The sequence below is a fragment of the Mugil cephalus genome, chromosome 15 (genome assembly GCF_022458985.1).
Source record: "Mugil cephalus isolate CIBA_MC_2020 chromosome 15, CIBA_Mcephalus_1.1, whole genome shotgun sequence".
Classification (NCBI taxonomy): domain Eukaryota; kingdom Metazoa; phylum Chordata; class Actinopteri; order Mugiliformes; family Mugilidae; genus Mugil; species Mugil cephalus.
In genome coordinates, this window is record NC_061784.1 from 5569074 (window position 1) to 5588169 (window position 19096).

At 41.5% G+C, this 19096-nt stretch overlaps 1 protein-coding gene across 3 annotated transcripts; it reads left to right on the forward strand.

The window, feature by feature from the left end:
* Positions 1-894: 894 nt before the first annotated feature.
* LOC125020727 (potassium channel subfamily K member 4) lies at positions 895-12679 on the forward strand. Of its 3 annotated transcripts, none has more exons than XM_047606189.1 (8): positions 895-952; positions 4143-4272; positions 4556-4832; positions 9502-9616; positions 9749-9909; positions 10011-10197; positions 11271-11413; positions 11504-12679. In XM_047606189.1, the coding sequence occupies exons 3-8, from the start codon at positions 4644-4646 to the stop codon at positions 12098-12100; spliced, it is 1392 nt and encodes a 463-aa protein (XP_047462145.1). In that variant the 5' UTR covers positions 895-952; positions 4143-4272; positions 4556-4643; the 3' UTR covers positions 12101-12679. The 3 variants fall into 3 exon arrangements, with proteins under 3 accessions (XP_047462145.1, XP_047462144.1, XP_047462142.1); XM_047606188.1 differs by lacking the exon at positions 895-952 and adding an exon at positions 1211-1364; XM_047606186.1 differs by lacking the exon at positions 895-952 and adding an exon at positions 2712-3071.
* The last annotated feature ends 6417 nt before the right edge of the window (positions 12680-19096 follow it).

A 19096-nucleotide genomic window follows, 5' to 3' on the forward strand; every position in this document is an offset into this window, starting at 1 on the left:
TATTTTGGTTGAATTCAGTCCAGGAATCATACATGGGAAAAAAAAAAAAATGGAACCACATCTGAATACAAAGATCTAAAAACAACTGACTTTCAGACAGTTTTAAAATGCAGTATCTATAATTTGGTTGTAGGTAACTTGTTCTTCATCTGCTCTGTGCACCTCAGACTGTGTAAAACAATGAGTAACCTAAAGGGAACTTTATACTTCATACCTCCTGGTTTAAAGATGGCGTCACCTATTTTTACCTAAATCCATCAGACTCCCTGGGGCTCAGACGGCCACACAGATTTCCATGTATGTCCCCTTCTCATGCTTTTAGTAATGTTTTTTTTTTAAACATGCTAATAAAAGAGAAGCTTTGATGTGATTATAGTTGGATGTAATGTATGGGCATAGTAGTCAAAGTGAATATTTCCCTAGTTTCAAGTCGCCTCTGTGGTAGAACGGTATTGTGGTGACACAGCAGAACACATCCCTGAGCGAGTTAATGGCTGGAAAAAGTACAAACTAATGAGCAGCATCTTCTCTTAGCTATTTTCAACGACACCTTAATATAGCCAAAACATTGACGGGAGAAGCGAATAACGTTGACCTCCTTGTGACAGTTACGCCTTCCAACCTGGCATTCATTTGTGTGGATGTTACTTACATATGTAGCACCCACTTAGAGCAGACCCGACATCCCCGCCCCATAGCAATGACACTCCTTGATGGCGGAAGGATGCAGCCTGACGCATACACACAAAAACAAAGTGTTGACCTGGCCTCCAATTTCACTAGATCCCAAATTGGTCAAATATCTCTGGAATGATCCACAGAGGTCCCTCCCCTCAACCCACAGGACCCAAAGGTCCCCACTAACAACATTCTGTTTCCAGACACCACAGGACACCCTCAGAAGACCCATGTCCATTCTCTGATGACTCACAACTGTTTTGGGAGCCACAAGGTAGACTTACTTAGGCTTAGGAAGGTGGTCATAATGTTATGCCTGATTGGTGAATTTTTCGGTTGGCTCTCCAGCTGACTTCAGCCATCCTAAATTGTGCCTGCTTGTGCGAACCACACGCTGTTTTGTGTCTTTCTGTCGCTTAGTGCTACAGAATATATTTCTGTGCAGTCGGCTTCAGATGTGGCTGCCAGGGACTTCAGCAGATTACGAGCGGGGCACCCAGGGCAAAAATGACAACATGTGCCAAAAGACATAAATCAGGCTGTGTAGGATGAACTGAGTTATTATTTAGGGAGGAACTTGGACTGGGAATCGAAGGGGAAAATAACTTCGCGAGGTCACTGTGAAAGGATAATGTGACCTTTTACACCAGAGGCTTAAAGCAAACAACAAGTGAACCCCTGAATCTGTGAGTACATTTAATGGCTACACCTCCGCGTCTGCTCAGGGGACATGTTAAATGTTTTTGACTTAGCTGATCATCCTAGCATTGGTTCCAGTCATTAAAATTCTAAGGTTTGATTCGGAAACCAGTTTCTTTCTCAGGCATAACACTCATTAAGGGACTGCTTACAAACTGTCTCCTTTTAACAGCAGAGCCAAAGATACGAACACATTTAAAAACTAGCATTATTGTTATTGTAATTTATGCCATCAGAATGGCCATAGATTTGTTCTAGCAAATATCACATGCAAACATGAGCTAATGTGCTAAATTAAAATGTTGCTGCTCTTCGTTTAGATGGCAGATTCATGAGGTTGTCACCTAGAGATATATTTCAGCTGTGCTGTTCCCACGTATGCTGAACTCTCCACGGGTGCTTTTTCTTTACGGTGCGGTCCAGTTCATTCTAAACCATCTCATCATGGTTTCAGCCGCTACAGAGTTTGGATACTTGTTTCTTCTTCATTTGGCGGGGGTCACTGTCCTGCAACAACAAACAACGCTCCCGCTGAGCTCAAACCTGAAGGTGTGTCTCTGCAGGATGGGTTCTTTGAACGAAAATGAATTCAGATAAATCAGTTTTATCTGCAAGGCAAAAAAAAAAATAAATAAATAAAAATCCACCAGTTGAACTTTGACAACCCAACAGGAAACCATTCCAGATGACATAACATATGGTGCACAAAGACAAATATAATCAAAGCTAACGGTGGCTGCTTGAAGACACGGGAAGATGTTTGACTGCGTAGGCAGGCCCAGATGTTTGACAGGTACTGTGTGTTTAGTGTATTTAAAAAATGGGCTAAACAGCCTGTAGTTCAGAGCAATGGAGGGGGGGGGGGTCTATCAAAACAGTGTCAAAGTACATGCAGTTATTCAAACTATGCGAATATATCATTAGGCTAACTATTACCTCAAGGGGATATCTCAATCAGGATACATGCCTACGACAAATAATAAAATATGACACCTCACAACGGAAATCTGCAGCAGCAATGTCTAGACCTGGCCCGTGATGTGTGAGGGTTGATTTCGGTGTCCTGGATTTGCCTGAGAAACCTTATCTCTACCCCCCCTCAACACACACACACACACACACACACACACAGAAGGAGTAGTAACACCTCTTGCTCAGAGGAAGATGGGATATTGAGGGCTGGTCGAAGGGAGGCTGAGCTGGCTTCTCCCTGCAGAGTCGGCACCAGTCAGACCTCAGTGAATCCCAGAAATTGATCCCACCATGATACGGGTGGCTTTGCAATTATATGAATCACACCAGTACTGCACATTCACTTGAAATTCACACGGGGAAAAAAAAACTTATCACCAGCCGATGCAGCTCAGCTCACAAAAAAAAGGAAACAACTAAACAAACAGATGCAAACGAATCCCAAAGCAGAGCTTCCTCACCATCCCTACCTTCATCTGTGCTGCTCCCTCGCCCTCCCTCTCTCCCTCTACCTCTCTCTGTCTTTAATTTGCTCCCTCGCTCTCTATATAAAGTCAGTTTGATTGAGGATCTTCTCTCTTCTGAGCTCAGCACCAGCCTCCCTCCTCACACACACGCACACTCATGCTCACACACGCTCCCCGCATGCTGCCGCCTGGACCCGTGAAACACTGTGCGCGGGACGCCTGTTACTCCGGATTCTTATGAGCCTTCGTTTTGAGGTAAGCACACTGGGGCTGGGCTGGGCTGGGCTGGGCTGTCTGTTGCGTTGATCAGTGCCATGAATCTTATGGACCCAGAGGGACTCTAAGTGGTGATAAAAAGGCACAAACGATGGATGGCTGCGTTCCGGCTGCAGCACTGTTGGTTCTTGAATGCACACTGTTGCAGTTTCCTTTTGTCAAGTGGTGCATAATCAGCCTGGCGTTAGAGACCGAGCTGTGTACACAGTAGATGGATGGCTCTGGTTTTGTTAATGGTCTGTTTTCTTTTTCATTATGTAGGTGGAGCAAAATATTCAGCAATAATGTGCAATTATTATTGTGTGTTAATCATGTTTATGGCTATTTTACAAAGGCATGGACTGTACTCTCACGCTAATATTCCACATGTATGGCTTTTTTTCCACGCTAACTTGTGGTTGCAATGTGTTCAATTCAGTAAATGGACAGTCCCTTTGTATTCCCAGCTGCTGTAAAACAATTTGGAGTGCAAGTGTATTTTCTCCTGTCACCGTGTGACAGTTTATTGCTTTCACTTTGGATCTAGACCAACGGATCTGCTGACTAAAGAGCCGCAGTCACCAAACTTCAGAAAATAAATGGCAGCTTTTTTTCTTCTTCTTTTTTCCCCTGTTCTTTTTTTTTTTTTGCAAAATGAACAGAAAGTATTAGGCTTACTACTTATCCAAATGATCACATAATTCCCTTCTCAAATCATTTCCCGATTTCCTGGACATAGTGTGCGTCAGACTCTTCTTATCAGCTTCTCGGCTCCATTGCTTTAACAAGGTGAAGGTGCATCAGTGCAGGTCCGAGGCTCCAGTTTCAGCTTTTAAACGGAATTCCTTCTCTGCTTCAGCCTGTATCTGTAACACATCCACACCAAACATGCACTAATTCTCCTCTTACTTGTAATGAGCATCACCTAAAGGAAGTGAATCCTTATAGGGGCACGGTTTTCATCCAGGGGGGGCACAGCCTCGCCTCATCTCCATCAGTGACAGCACGTGTGTCTGTTGATGTTCTTCGCTCACTAATAAAATGAAAACGTGCGCCTGTGCTTCCACCTAGTGTCCCCTCCTTCAGAGTGTGAGGGTGAGGGGCTCCCCAGCGGGTACGGCTCCAGGGACTCCATCCTCAGATCCGGTCCGAAGAGGGACTGGAAAAGGAGAAGGCGTGGGCAGCTAAGGCGCATTGACAGGTGAGCTCAACCATTGTAGCCGCATCTGTCTTTCGTGTTCACAACATAGATAATTAATGTTTTACCAGCACGCAGGCATCTATTCAGAATAAGGCAGATTACGCAAAAAAAGCCATTAACCCTCGGACGTTGCATTTGCTCCGTGTCAGCAGTACGGTGAGGCTTGAGTCGATTTAACGACTGACCATGCTGCAGGCGTGTGCGCAGCCTGGGCTGCTGTCAGTCGCTGTGGTCGCCGCAAAAACCCGCGCACCCTTCCTGAGTGTGTGGTTGATGTTTTCAGCTGCAGCAGCTGGGACCAGGGCCACGCCGTAGCCGAGGCGGGCAGAGAGAAGCAGCAGTCTGGGTTCGGACTGGGCGGGGGTGTAAGCATGCGCTGCTCCACTTTGATCGGCATCTTGACGGGGGTGCTTCTCTACTTGGTGCTGGGGGCCGTGGTGTTCCGCGCCCTGGAGGCCCCGAGCGAGGAGGAGACGCACTCGCAACTGCAGAGCAAGCGCCAGGAGTTCCTGATGAACTTCTCCTGCGTCGACTCGGAGGAGCTCCAGTTGCTTATAGAGGTACAGCAGATCCTCTCACACAGGACCCTCACTCAGTCTGGAAGGGTCCTCTTTTTACATGATTTGGCGTGTGGTGCATCATGTGGGTAGATGACCTCATGTGTCCTCGCCTCTTTTCAGTCTTTATATTAAATTGGCTCATACATATCAGTGACACACTGCAACTAACATGAGTTGAGAGCCTTTATATTATCCAATTTTCTCAAATAGTGTAATTTTAAGTAATTTTAGAGTCTTGAAGAGGCAAAAAAACTAACATTTTAGGTGACACAGAGTGTGTTATTGCCCTCATAATACTGTGACAGTGGGCAGCTGGTTGGGAATGGGAGTCGTGTACATTTCATGACTTCAATTCTAGTTGTCTTTTCAGGAAAAACAGGTTCAATAAGTTTGATGCCTAAAAGCACAATTGCTATAAGTCATTTGTGACTTACTGTTCCAATGTTAATAGAAATACCAACATGCCTGCTAAAGATTGTGTTTTTTTTTTCTATTTTTCCAAAAACATTTAAATGTGACTTAGGCATTTATGCTATTAGGCTAACAAAATGTTCTAAAAATCTGAAAAACTCTAAAAAAAATGAAGCCATTTTAGCCTTTCAGCTACACAGCGAGCATGCAAAAGTGCCAGTGTTCTGTTACAGGTCGTTATTTATTTGTTAACAGGGGTTCGGTCATTGAGACTGACCACCTCCTATGGCTAAAAATACTTTTTGGCCGGCCATCTGGCATCTAGCTGACTCTGCCTCATATTTTATATTTACCCGAAACTTGGCCGACTCCGACCATATAACTTATCAACCTTTAAAGCAGTTTTGCGGGTCCTCACTAGACGCCCCTTCAGATGGCAGCAGTGTGGTCAGTGTAGCTTCTTGGAGTCCCCCGCTGATGAGTGCAGAAAGTAGGACGGATAACAGGTGTGGTCGGGGCAGCTATGTAGGGATGGGTCCGCTCTGGTGCGTGTGCGTTTGTGAGTGCATGAAAGCTGATCCGTGAATAAGTTGAGCACTACGAGACGGCTTGGCAACGGTGTTGTGATCCCGAGATGCCTGCTTCGCTCCAGAATGAACATTGTAAATTACAGTTTTAGCTCCTAAAGTGAACTACGGATACAGCGGCAGCTGACATTTCAAAAAAAGGTTAAAGCAGCTAAGGACACGACAGACATAAAGTGATCCAGTAGCCAGTCAGTATTTTATTCATTTGGATGACTATTTAAAGGAAGATGATAAGAAACATTTTTTTTTAGTAGTAGTAGTAGTAGTAGTAAGGGACATACTATGTGGTTATATGATCAGAATCAACAGATGATTATAATGGAACTCCAAGTTTATAATAAATAAATTAAGAATATGTTATGAAATATGAATGAATTAACCAGCAAATAGGGAATTTCTTACTAAAATGCAGTATACTTTAGTGTACTTTATTGTTTTTCATTTATTTTTGCAAATTTCTGGGAACAGAATAGACACTCCCATTGCTCACTCACTCATGGTCTTAATCTAAGAAGTAGGCTCTTTGGCTCATTGTTGGGTGCTACACCCATCTTAATTAAAAAGTGCCGACAGCAAATCAGACAGAAACTATTTCGCATAGGCACGTTAAAGTCAATTGTAGGAGGTTTTGCTGAACTAGATTGAAAAAATGGCCATTAAAAAAGGTCTGGATAATTTACTTGTATACAGCAGAAAAAAAGACTGTAGTGGATCTAATGTCTCATTTGTTTTGCCAAGAAGACAAATGTATTTTCCGTGCCTAGCTTTGGTCAGGAGCAGTGTGGGGTGACTCGTTCCTGCTGTGCCATTTGAGCCACTTCTGTCCTGTATCACACGACACACACACACACGTGTCTTTGCACCTGGCCCCTAACTATCCCAAACATTAGTAGAATGTCTTAATTTCAGTTTAATTGAAAAATGACTTTGTGTTTTGATTTCATTGGATATTAATACCATGGTATAGACTGTGTCAACCTCTGGAACTTATGGTTAACCTTAACATTGATAAACATTCCCCTAAATATATTGGTGAAAACAGATTTTTAGAAATAGGCTATATATATATATATATCCTTGTTCTGGCAGAGACCTATAAAACTGACGTTAGTGTGCTCTGAACATTGTCTTTGGTAGATATATATTAAAAATATATATTATTATATATAAAAAGGGAACCACTGCTACATAGAAACATGTACAATATTTGAAAATTAATATATAATATGATATAACAATAATTAATATATAAGTAATATAATAAAAGAATACACATTTTAAGATGACATTTTAGTTGGTTAAATCTAGATTAGAAACATTTGCAAAAATGCATTAAAATTGGTAAAATGGTTCTCATAGTGCAACATGAAATGCATTACAGTAACTACTGTTACATATAGACCTGCTGCTTCAATTTTGATGCCCAACTTGCGAGTTTCATGTAAGTAGGTTGCTTCAAATACTAAAATATCTATTTTATTTTTTATTTATGTTTTAATCTATTTTAATATACGATATTGAAATATGAGTTACACTTATTAAATTCTTAATGTAACCCTTTTAGAAACAAACTGAAAGTCAATCCATGAAAACAGCCATTTTGGAAATGATTGCCAAAAACCTGTAGAGCACGGATAACTAGGGAGCAGCTGACAGTATGAAACTGGAACAGGATATATGGCTTCTAATGCTACCTACCCATGTTAGCTAGCTGCTGTCCTGTGCAGTCAGCAGGCAGTGTAAACACCCTTGTTAAGATAAATAAATTTATTATAATCTCAGGTGTCAGCTTCTCTTTTGGCTATCGGGAGCTGACCTGCTAAATCTATTAGCTTCATTGTGAGAGAAACAAGACATACACTGTGAGTGAACTTGTACTATAGCACAATGCAGAAGCACAACACAATGCAACGCACTTGGTGACAGCTTACATAAGAACTGCAGCCACCTTGTTTATGAGTGAGCAGGGCAGCTGTTACATTGTCATTCTTCAGATGTTATTTTGTGCAACAAGTCGGCACAGCGGCTCAGGTTTCAAAGAAACCAAGTCAGATGTTTCAAAAGGTCTGCTTCTGTCTATTCTCATAGTAACGTGGCACGCGGTACTTTCCAGAAGGCCTTGTGTATTTTCTATCTCTGGCAATTAACGTAGTTTAACTCGTGTGCTGTGATGGGACACAACTGCTTTGAGGAGACCTCACGGCGTGACTGTGGTCATGTGCAAAGGAAAGTACATCCTGTGGGAATTCTTGGCCTGTCATACGTAAAAAGCAAACATTTGATTTGTATACAAGTAAAGGCACACGGACGGATATAGACTTTTCTTCAATTATTGACTGAACAAATATTGCATCAACAGATGCGAGTACGTACTTCTTCAGGATGTAATACTGCTTAAAGTCCCCCACAGCATCCTCGTAGCTTAAACTTTCAGATAGATTGCTTAACGTTATCATTAGAATTCCCAGTTAGATCAATGACATGCAGGAGACCCAATCTATAACATGCTGGTTTGCTTTTCCTGAAAAGCCTACTCCAAACGTGTCTGCTGTTACTGAGGCTGATCCGTCAACCACACAGTATTCTCAAAGACCTGGTCCTTGCCTTCACATTTAGAGCCAAACTGCTGTGTTGCTCTAATGTTCTTCCAGGTGTGCAGTAAGGTTTTCCTTGAATGCATCCCATGCAGATGAGATTTGTGCAATATCTCTCTGACTGTAAGTGAATGTAGTGGTTACAGCAGTTGCAAAAGATATCCTGAAAATCATGTTGTGAGATTCTGGGTTTCTTGGAGACTCCTTTTTGAATTAAACTGTCTGCTCTTGGCCTGAATTTACTGGTTTGTGCGTTCTAGACTCATGAGCATCCACATTTTCTTTGTGAAGAGATTTCTTTAGGTGGAGCAGGGGCGTAGTGGTTGTCCCAGAACCTTTATGCTTCACAGAAAGAAGGTTCTGAATTCAAACTCACTGGCCACTTCCTGTGTGGAGTTTGCATGTTGCTTCCTCTCACGGTCTAAAGACATGCTTGTTAGGTCAATTAACAAAATTTACACTAACTATGTTAGTGACAAATCTTTAATGAAACAGCCACTATGGCTAGAATGACAAACTATTGACCATACTTGCACTAATTAAGCTTTTTAGCATTTCTAATTAATGGGCAAACACAGATGCAAAGCATTACAAGCTCAGCCTGCTTCTCAGACGGTGTAGTTGGTGGCTTGTCTCTACGACTGCAAAGTTGTTATTTGTTAGATGGAATGATGTCTGCACAGACCATGTTAATTCACAACTTCATCATACTCAGGTTTAAAATACAGAGTTAACAAATGTCCGCCAGTACCAATGGACACAAAGCAGATAATTGGATTAGGGAATTAGATTATCGGTGCTGGCAGTGGTTCAATACACTTGGGGCAGAACGGAGTCGTCACGGTGGTACATCACCAGTAACTTCTTAGACACTCACTTCCTGCGTTTGATCGCGATCATACATTTTCCGCACCGTGCCAAAAATACACGCATGTATACAATCTGCAGTCATGGTTTTATTTATTCACGTGTCTGCTAACTCATCTTTTTCAGTGTTTATCCTATGAAATATCAATTAATTAATGTCAAATGTTTCATAAACTAACCCACAAACCCTTCTCCAATGTCCCATCCCAGAAGGTGGCGGAGACCGTCAGTGCCGGTGTGGATGTCGATGGCAACAGCACCTTTGTCAGCAAATGGGATCTGGCCAGTGCCTTTTTTTTCTCAGGGACAATCATCACAACCATCGGTGGGTTTCCAGTCCAGCATTCAAGGCCACACAGTTTAATACGTTTAATACTTAGAATGTATTTGTGACAGGAAGCTGTTTCCCTTTTTTTTGTTTTTTGGTCTCCTTTCACCTCTGACCTTGCTTGTGCAGGTTTTGGAAACATCTCCCCTAAGACAGAAGGAGGGCAGCTGTTCTGCATTTGCTACGCCCTGGTGGGAATCCCAATGTTTGGTTTCCTGCTTGCTGGAGTCGGTGACCATCTGGGTACTGGGTTGAGGAAAACTGTTGCCAAAATAGAGACTCTCTTCCTGGTCAGACCCTTGAACAAAGTTTCACATGCTTTCTATAAATCCACTGTACTTTTCTCCACGTGTCTCATCCTGTTGTGTTGTTTCCCTCCTCCTGCCGACAGAAGTGGCGCGTTAGTCCCACCATTGTGCGTGTGATCTCAGCTGTCCTGTCCATTCTGCTCGGCTGCGTGCTCTTCGTTGCAGTGCCTATACTGGTTTTCCAAAGGGTGGAGGAGTGGACCTTTCTGGAGTCGGCCTACTTCGTGGTTATCACTTTGACGACAGTGGGGTTTGGCGATTATGTGGCAGGTATATTAAGCAGTGTTGGGTTTCAAATAAGATACACTGGTGATCGGAGTTGTTTCCTTGCAACGTTTGGCACTGTTGGACTATGGGAACTTTTTTATAAAGTTAGAAAGTACACCTTTTATTGGGCATGTTCTTAAGTTCTTAAAACCTACCAACTTGAACATAACACAGGGAAATGGGCTGACAGTGTAGTCCTTAATATGTGACGTTGCTGAATGTCAAAACCCCTGGCCAGCTGTTAAGCCACTTCCGAGTTCCTATTTGCAGTGCAAACGCATACATTAAAAAAGCCCTTCAGTGTGTGTAGTCCTCAGTGGAGCTCACCATTGGTTGGTTACCCTCAGAACTGTTTCATCGGGGAATACCTGTTGACTGAACAGCCTACTTCTATGTGCTGAGATAACATTTAAGGACGAGCTCTGCAGAGCGACCTCTTCCAAAGTGGCACAGGTGAAATATTATTCTACTCAATAGTTAATAATAATAATTACATTGACACTGGCTACAGAATTTAACACTGCAAGTGGAGTGAGGCTTAATTTAAATACTTAATATACAGCTGTGAAGATTACTCAAGAACATCTCATTTGTAGTGTAGAAAAGATGTATCAGAGTAAAAATACTTCAATAACTACATCCAGAAAGTATGGTTTATTCCCTGAATAGAGAATTGCATTTAAAACCCAGAGCACCCCGTGTGTCCCGCTGGGGTCAATGGACGCACTTACATTTTTTTGCCACCTTGCTCAAATAAAACCATAGTCTCCACTGCTGGGTAATTTGTTAGTATTACCTGCTTTTTCATATTTCTTTGTTGAATTTATTGATTGGTATACAAGTAGCTGCTGTAACTTAATTAGCCATCCATAAATATAACTGTCAGTTGTAATGCATTAAGCTCACTTAGCACAGACGTCACAAATTATTCATGATGATCTCTCAGTGCGTGATGAATTATTGATTGTTTAATCTGCTATATGCCGTCTCCATTTTTAGCTGTTTACTTACTCCATAGAAAGATAAATGCATGAATGCGCTGGTTTTACCCTGTGCTTCTGTGTGCCACGTCAAAGGGGATTCTGGACAGGAAGGGAGTGACCACTGGTATAAGCCTCTGGTGTGGTTCTGGATCCTCCTGGGTCTTGCGTACTTTGCGTCTGTCCTGACAATGATTGGGAACTGGCTGCGGGTTCTGTCTAAGAAGACCAGGGCTGAGGTACTTCCTGCCCTCCCATGTTCATATTACCATGTGTGGTCTCGGCCATTTCCTCTCCATTATTTCTGAGCTCATCCCTCTCTTTTTCAGATGGAGGAGCTGCGAGCCCACGCCACCGACTGGACTCAGAACATCCAGAATATGTCGGTGGACTTTCGCATCCCCGGAAAAATTGATGACCCGTTCAAGCGGCGTCGGAGGAAGCGCCGCCACGGCCCTCGCAGCCGTCCAACTGCCTCAGCTACGGAAGGGGGCCCTGAAAATAAAGAAGAGCAGCAAGAGAGTCAAACAGAGTCTGGATCGTACACCTCTTCCTCATACACCTCTAACGAGTCCGGCTCTGGATCAGAAACAGACTCTCAGGCCACTCAGACGGAACGGGTGCCTGAAGACAAAAACGCAGAGAATAAAAAGGAAGAGGCTCCCCCTGATCCCCATCTGTCTCAGCCTCTGGACTACTTTGGGGAGAACCTTGCATTTATTGACGAGTCTTCGGACGCTCAGAGTGGCAAACTACATCTGGATCCTCTGCTAGATCCAACGAAACCCAACGGTCGTCAGCCGAAGAGGAGGCGTCACAGAAAGCCCGTTCCACAGAGAAGCCCCAAAATCAACAGATCCAATCCTACCAAGAAGTCGCCCAATGGAAACCCCGAATCAGTTCCAGACCTACCAGCGAAGCCTTAACATTGAATGTGATTACAGAAACAAGCATCAACCTGAGAGAGAAATGTTGAGTATCGTTGACAGAGGAGTTTCTCAGAGTAGAGTATTTCTTTGTGTATATATACTGCTTACTTGCAGACAGATGAAAACATGATGCTGAAGCCTTAGCCACTTGTGGTTTGCATTTGATGCTCTTAGCATGTGTGTATGCCTCAGTCAAAGACAATGAAGTGATGATTTTTATGCCAATGTTCCCTTTACTTGGTGAGGAGTTACTGCTCTCTACTGGGCCAAGATATGAAGTGCACTCTGCCAAAGTGAGAATACCTGCTTTTTACTAATCCAAACAGTGCAACTAAAACACACATGGTCTTAACCTTGTCACAGCAGCGTGAGGCTCATTGTGGTCTGAGAGAGCTACTCCTGAATCCTGCCAACAAATAAACAGGTACTAAACTTGCTCTTGTACATTTTTTGGTATTTAACAAATTTATTTTTAATCCTATGTCCTACCATAGTGATAGCATTTTGAAACCCTAATGCACTAAATCCTACTGTATTGCATATAAATATGTAATAAAGATTTTTTTTAAAAGGAAATGTGCCTACAAGCATTTTGTTACTGATTTTCAAAGATGCTGTTAAAGTCTTAATACTGAACATGACATGTTGAATTAATAAATAGCACATCCTCAACCATCTGACATAAAAAGCTAGTTAACTTTTTGGTTCAAATTTATTATTATTATTATTATTATTGTTATTATTATTATTATTTTTATTTTTTACACTTGCAGTGACGTTAAATTCATTGATTTGTCCTATAGGGAAATGCAATCTGTATTTTTAATTGACTTTAAGTCGCTTGTTGCTTGTAATGTCTTGGTTTATTACGTACTAGAAAAAAACATATTTATATTTATAATATTTATCTAAGTTCATTTAGCCCAATACACATATATTACTATGAAAGAAACCAGCCAAACACCAAACACTATGAAACCAGCCAAACACCAAGCTGTAGTTAATTTTTTGGACATACTATAACTTTCCTATAGATAATTAAAACCATGATATTTGTGTTTCACAGCTTCAGTACATTTTATTAATTGATTGCATAACATTAGACATACACCTTCTAAAACTGAGGTACATGAAAGGGAACAAACAAGAGGATAAACAATAAATCTAACAAAGATCCAAGAAAAGCAAATAACCTCAACAACACCAAAGCAAGGATGAAAACAGCAGCGTATTAGCATTAAGTAGGTATAAATGTATAAATATGTGCATAGTATACACATGTTGAATGTGTTATACACCAATCAACATTATCATGTTCGTTATAATATCGACCTTTTGGTGATCTCGCACTCATTTGATGCTGGACAACTGTACTCAATGTTTCCTTCATGGAGGAAGAGAAAATGTCAATTCATACTGCACTGGATAATAAAGCAATAGAAATGTTAGTACATCCTCAAATGTTTATAGCTAGTTTATTATGTGGTATGATTGAAAACAACCTTCTTAGGTTTCATAAAAAGTCTCTCGTCGTTTGTACAATCCAAAGCATCAGTCACACCAGCCAAACACCAAGCTTCCCAAAATACAGACAGCAGATCAGCTCCAAAGGTTTTGTTTACAGACCACCGTGGACTAAATGTGGTAGTTACAGGTACCGAGTGACTGTTTATTGAACCATAACAAAGAACAACACCATGAGGATGAGATGTGGGTTCCTAGTTACTCTTGCCTTCTTTTTTACCCAAGATATTTCAGATTAGAGATAAAGAAAGTCTATTTTATATGACTAGAACCAGAAGCATTAAAGGTAATCTTGTTATGATCCCATATTCAACGCTCTAAACTCCAGCTACACCAAAACTTCACCCAGGTGCGATAAACTTCCCGTTATTCTCTCTGAAAATACATAGACTATAGACACAACATTAAAACCAGTTACAGGAGAAGTAAATTATTTACTTCCTTTGTTTGTTTTTTCCACACGTGCTCATAAACATGTATATTTAGACATATTCAGACCCTCCTTCTTCCCTAGTGAACACTGAGAGTTTGTACCACTGCTTAAACTTGCTCGTGCTCGGACATTGGCTTGGCTTTGGCTTTCAAAACATTAAGAGGGTACTTCAAATAATCATTCTTGGAAACATATAGCATAGCATATAGCTTTTTTTTTTTTTTTTTTTTTTTTTTTTTTTAACATTTTTTAACTTAAATTTGACTTTGGGTAACTAATTAAAGTTTTAAAATGAAAGAATAGGGTGTCTCCTATAACTTACATCAATATCATGTAGGTAGTGTGAATGGTCACATCACTAGGCCTCTTTACTTACGGCCTGCACCTCTGGAAGGAAATGTCAAACTTTTACGAGAGGAAGTAGGTAAAATACCTTAATGTAATGGTATAACGAAAATATTTTCAACATGCATACTTAAGAGGGTCTACTACTGATATATGATGTGAACTATATGCCTTTGTGCATTTTTTGGTCATAAGAAGAGTAAATATAAGCATGGCAACATTTGTTGCTGCTTGCATGAAACATAGTCATGCCAGTTATGATAGGATAGGTTTTAAGTGTTTATTCTGTATTAGTTTATTTTTTTTATTTTTTTATTTTTTTTACACAACCCCAAACCCCTAAGGGAGGTACAATATCACTTGATACTAGTGATTCCCCCACAGTAGACTACCAAGCTGAATAAGAAGATGCCCAAGAGGTTGACACCCTGCAGCGCAATAAAGGGAAATGCTCAAATGAAAACAAAACCCTAAAATGCAATAAAAAAAAAAAACAATAAATGCAACAATTGTTGCAGTATATCACTAACATAATCAACATCAAATTTAAAAAATCATACATTTTATGTACTAGGGAGGTCTAAAGTATGAGATACATGCACTTATTTTGCAGGGAAAAATTTGGGATGAAACAGGTTAGGGCCAAACTTCAAAAACATACAACTAGTAAGTAGACGTCTGACTGGCTGAGTCTGTCACCACATTTAAAATCGTCCAAGTATTTTACCTGCTGAAAGAAGACAGAGGAGAACAACTGAGGACAGCTGCTCCGGAGACCTCGACGAAAATGCCCAAAGAAGAAACTAAATGTTCAGGTACCAAATGTTCTGTCAGTGGGTCACAGACTTGACACAAACTATACATCAAAAAAACTATGTTACTCTGATTTCCTTTGACATCCATTTTATCTCACTTTGGAACATCTGAAACAGGAGGACTCAGCATTTAAGGGTTTCTTTGTGTAAAATGACGAAATGTATGTCTAGTAAATAGTGTGCACTCAAATCTCTCAAGGTCTCAAGTTTTGTCTCTTATCTATGACATTTGATCCAAAAACAAACAAAATAAATCCCATCAAAGCCTTCCTCAGCTACCACATGTTTAATTAGGTCCTTCGTCCATCAAATTCTGATCAGTTCATCCGAGTCAATATTTCAAATGCAGTGACCTCCTAGAGCTCCTGTCATATCACAGGAATTAAATGTTCTCCTCTGTACAGCTGCTGAAGCACACAGTGCAGCAGTAGGTCAGGACGCTCTCTGTTGCTGACCTGTGGAAGTTAGAATGGAGGTGTCGAGTGAGGAGAGTCTCTACAGTGACAGCCACTCAAAACCAGGAACTAGCAACAAGACGTGTGCAGAACTTGCATTTTCAATTTATTGCAGATGGAAAATACTTCAAATGTAAACTTACTGCTATATGTATAAATAGATAGATGCAGATTTACCCAACTCACGTTTACACACCAACTTTATCTTGTATTGCAGATAACTGTTCTGTCCACATTATGTGTGTAAATCTGCCTTAAGTTCTCTTATATTATACCTGCAATCAATTTAAGACAACGAGACCGTTAAATTCTGTGCATGTGATCAATAAAGCTCATTTCCCATCTCTGTCTCTCTCTCCCTCATTTACATTACCTTTCTACTCAACAAGTAGAGGGAAATATATAAACTTCCCAAAAACATAGCGACCGAAATAACAGGCTGTTTGCACTGCTAAAACAAGCTCAATATACAGTTGCCACTGAACCCGTCACGAAGGCCATTTGTTCATTCAGATTCCTCATGTTTGCTCCCGTGAGTAGAGAAAATGTGCCACTTGTTGGCATCAGCTTGAGTTTCTTCTTATTGTCAAGTAAAATCTCTTCAGTCTTATTTAAGTAGGCTAATTTACAGATTTACAGTGAAAACAAGGAGATTTCCATTTTTTTTAAAAACAAAACAAAAAAACACACACCTCAAAGAGAGAAAAATAAAGAAGCATTTTAAGAATCACTCTTCTGTTTTTGGCAGATTAGAATAAGGCAGAAAAGTGCCTCATTCCTTGTACTGTATGAGAGGATGGGTTCAATACTCAGTGTACACTATATTTGGTTGATGGAGAAAAGCTGGACATGAGTTGCGAGATCTGAATTGCCCACTTAACTATGGAGGACCCATATAAATGCCCTTCAAGGCGTCAGCGAAGCCCTTGTAGCATGTGCTGTACCTCTTCAGTTGATTCATGTAAGTGATACTCTGCTGGAAACCCTAGCTTGTTTCAATCTGGAAATGGCACCAAGGACAAACACTGCACCGGCGCGGAGTGGGCCTGCAATTCCTTTGTTGCCTGTATTTCCATTTTGAACAGAAGGCTGATGTGTGTTTATGTCACAGAATATCAAGACGTTTTCACTTATTTATAGATTTATCCCCTATTTTCTCCTCTCCAGCAGATGGCACACACGGTAGGTGTCCAACAGTTGTAGTATTCTTCCCTGTGTCTCGTTTTAAATTGAAATCTCGGCTCTATTTAAGTGAGTTATTATTTGGATTATTTAAAATGAGACAATCTGCATCCTGCATTACGTCCTTCTGACCTCACGTTTGCGTGGTGAGCAAGCAAAACCCCTCTTAAAGGAGCAGAAACGCCGAGTGTCTAACAGGCCTTTAGGAAACCGGACACCGATTCCATGCAGCACATGCAAAAGGAAAAGGCAGCGTTCTGGTATTGCAATCGGGAAGTCGGGAGATGATGTTCAATGACAGCGGGTGACCTTTTAGTGGAGGACACCCGCTGCCGCTCTAACGTCATCAGCACCGCCGCTGCAGCTTCGTCGTACCGTCGCTAGAGGGCGAATGATGGGGCAGTGCTCGTTGCTCTATAAGGTATCGCTCCTGACCTGGATTTAAAGGGACATTTCACCTCAATTAAAGCCCACCTGTGTTATTTCGATAACACTGGACGTATCTTATCTATATTGGACATAGCCATTTGGAGATAAACCCCAGTGCTGCTCCTCAATAAGCGCATTTTGCTCAGTAACATAACATACAAAACTTGAACACATACCATGCTATTTTGTGCTCATGTTTGCATATGTGCCCTCAGGAACAAGTGAACCACAGCAAGTGAACCTCAGCATACTGTTTAGTCAAATCCTTGACATCATCTGTGCATTCAGTCTAGTGCATCCCAGAATAATAATGGTCACATTCTGATGAAGGTGTTTATATTATAGGTGGAGGCTGATTTCTATCGGCCGTGTTATCTGTGACTCAGTGATGCAGTGCCCAGTGCTTTTTTGTGTGCTGCAGGGACAATGTCCTCTTGGTATTTATGTAGCCTATCAGCTGACACCTGTCTGAGGTCGGGACCTGCTTTTTGGAGCAGCGCGGGGACCCCAGCTGCCGTTTACTGTGGTTTTTTACGTTTCCACGCCTCACGCATTCAGCACATTGCAGCGATCGCGCTCCGTCCCTTGTCAAACAGATGCACACTGAACGTAACGCAGCAAATCGGAAAACCAGAATCGGTCCCCCTGTTTCTTTTAAGTGTTAATCTAATTAATATACAGTAGCACGGCCGGTTTCGCCTCCAACCGGATAATGCAGACTCTGCACCAGTGAGATGCAGCCCCGCAGAATTGCAGCGTCTGCAGCAGAGACGGAATGACCTTGCTTCAAGGTCGCAGTGACACTGCCGTCACTTTTTCCTCTCATGCGCGCAACAGAAACTAGCTGCACACATGTGACCACATCAAGACTACTGTCCTGCACCCCTGACACAGATTGTCAGGGCTACTGGTTCAAACTAGGTTGACGCTCACTGGTCTATAATTAAAGCTGGATTGTGCAACTACATTTCATTTTCTTCCCCGATTTTCTTCCATATTATTTTTTTTTCTTCTAATTCGGGGGACAAGCTGAACTCTTCAGTGACCACTCCTCGCCTCCCTCAGTGTCAGCTGTTACTAGGCATTTTGCAGAGCGCATGGGCAGCCTGTTTCAACGAGGAGGAGGAGGAGGCTTCAAAGTTGGACATAAAAAATCACTGAATTGCCGACAAGGTTAAAGAAAATAGCGCAGCTATTTGACCAGCATGTTCCAAATAATACGCGGTGCAAACACTGCGGACAACAGCATCTACTATCCCTTAATTATTCCCCTTTCTCATCCCATTGCGCTGATCTCCTGATCTCCTCTTCTTTGGCCACTGTCCAGACAGTGTAGTGGCGAGAGAGCCGGGTCAGTGTCACGAGATCGACAACATGACTACATTTTCCATAGAGGTGTGCTAAGAAAGTCATGCAGCCTGGTCTTTGTGCAGCAGTCACTTACATATAAAATAGCAATAATAATAAAACTTGCGTTTATTGGTTACTCCTATATTAAAAGAAAATCGCAGATTTAATGGGGTTTAAACTATATTACTTTAAAAAACTATTATTGGACAAATATGTGATAAAGCTTACATTTAGACGTATAAGTCAAGTAGCCTAATATATGAACTTCATTTTAACAAGGTTTGCTACTACGAGATCATCCCAGGCTTTTTTCCCCAACGCAGCAGTTTTGTGGGCGGCTGATCTGAAATCAGCACTCTCTAAGTGAATGTACCTGGGCCACATTAGGATTAACGTGGACTGGGTCATATTTTTTTCACGAGTCGCAGGCCCTTGTTGTAATGCTGATGACGCCGATGGA

What these genes read in the sequence shown, in the direction of transcription:
- LOC125020727 (XM_047606189.1), top strand. Translation starts at nt 4,644, where the DNA reads ATGCGCTGCTCCACTTTGATCGGCATCTTGACGGGGGTGCTTCTCTAC. An exon ending in AGCTCCAGTTGCTTATAGAG is followed by an intron (nt 4,833 to 9,501) that starts GTACAGCAGATC and finishes GTCCCATCCCAG; the next exon opens with AAGGTGGCGGAGACCGTCAG. An exon ending in GACAATCATCACAACCATCG is followed by an intron (nt 9,617 to 9,748) that starts GTGGGTTTCCAG and finishes TTGCTTGTGCAG; the next exon opens with GTTTTGGAAACATCTCCCCT.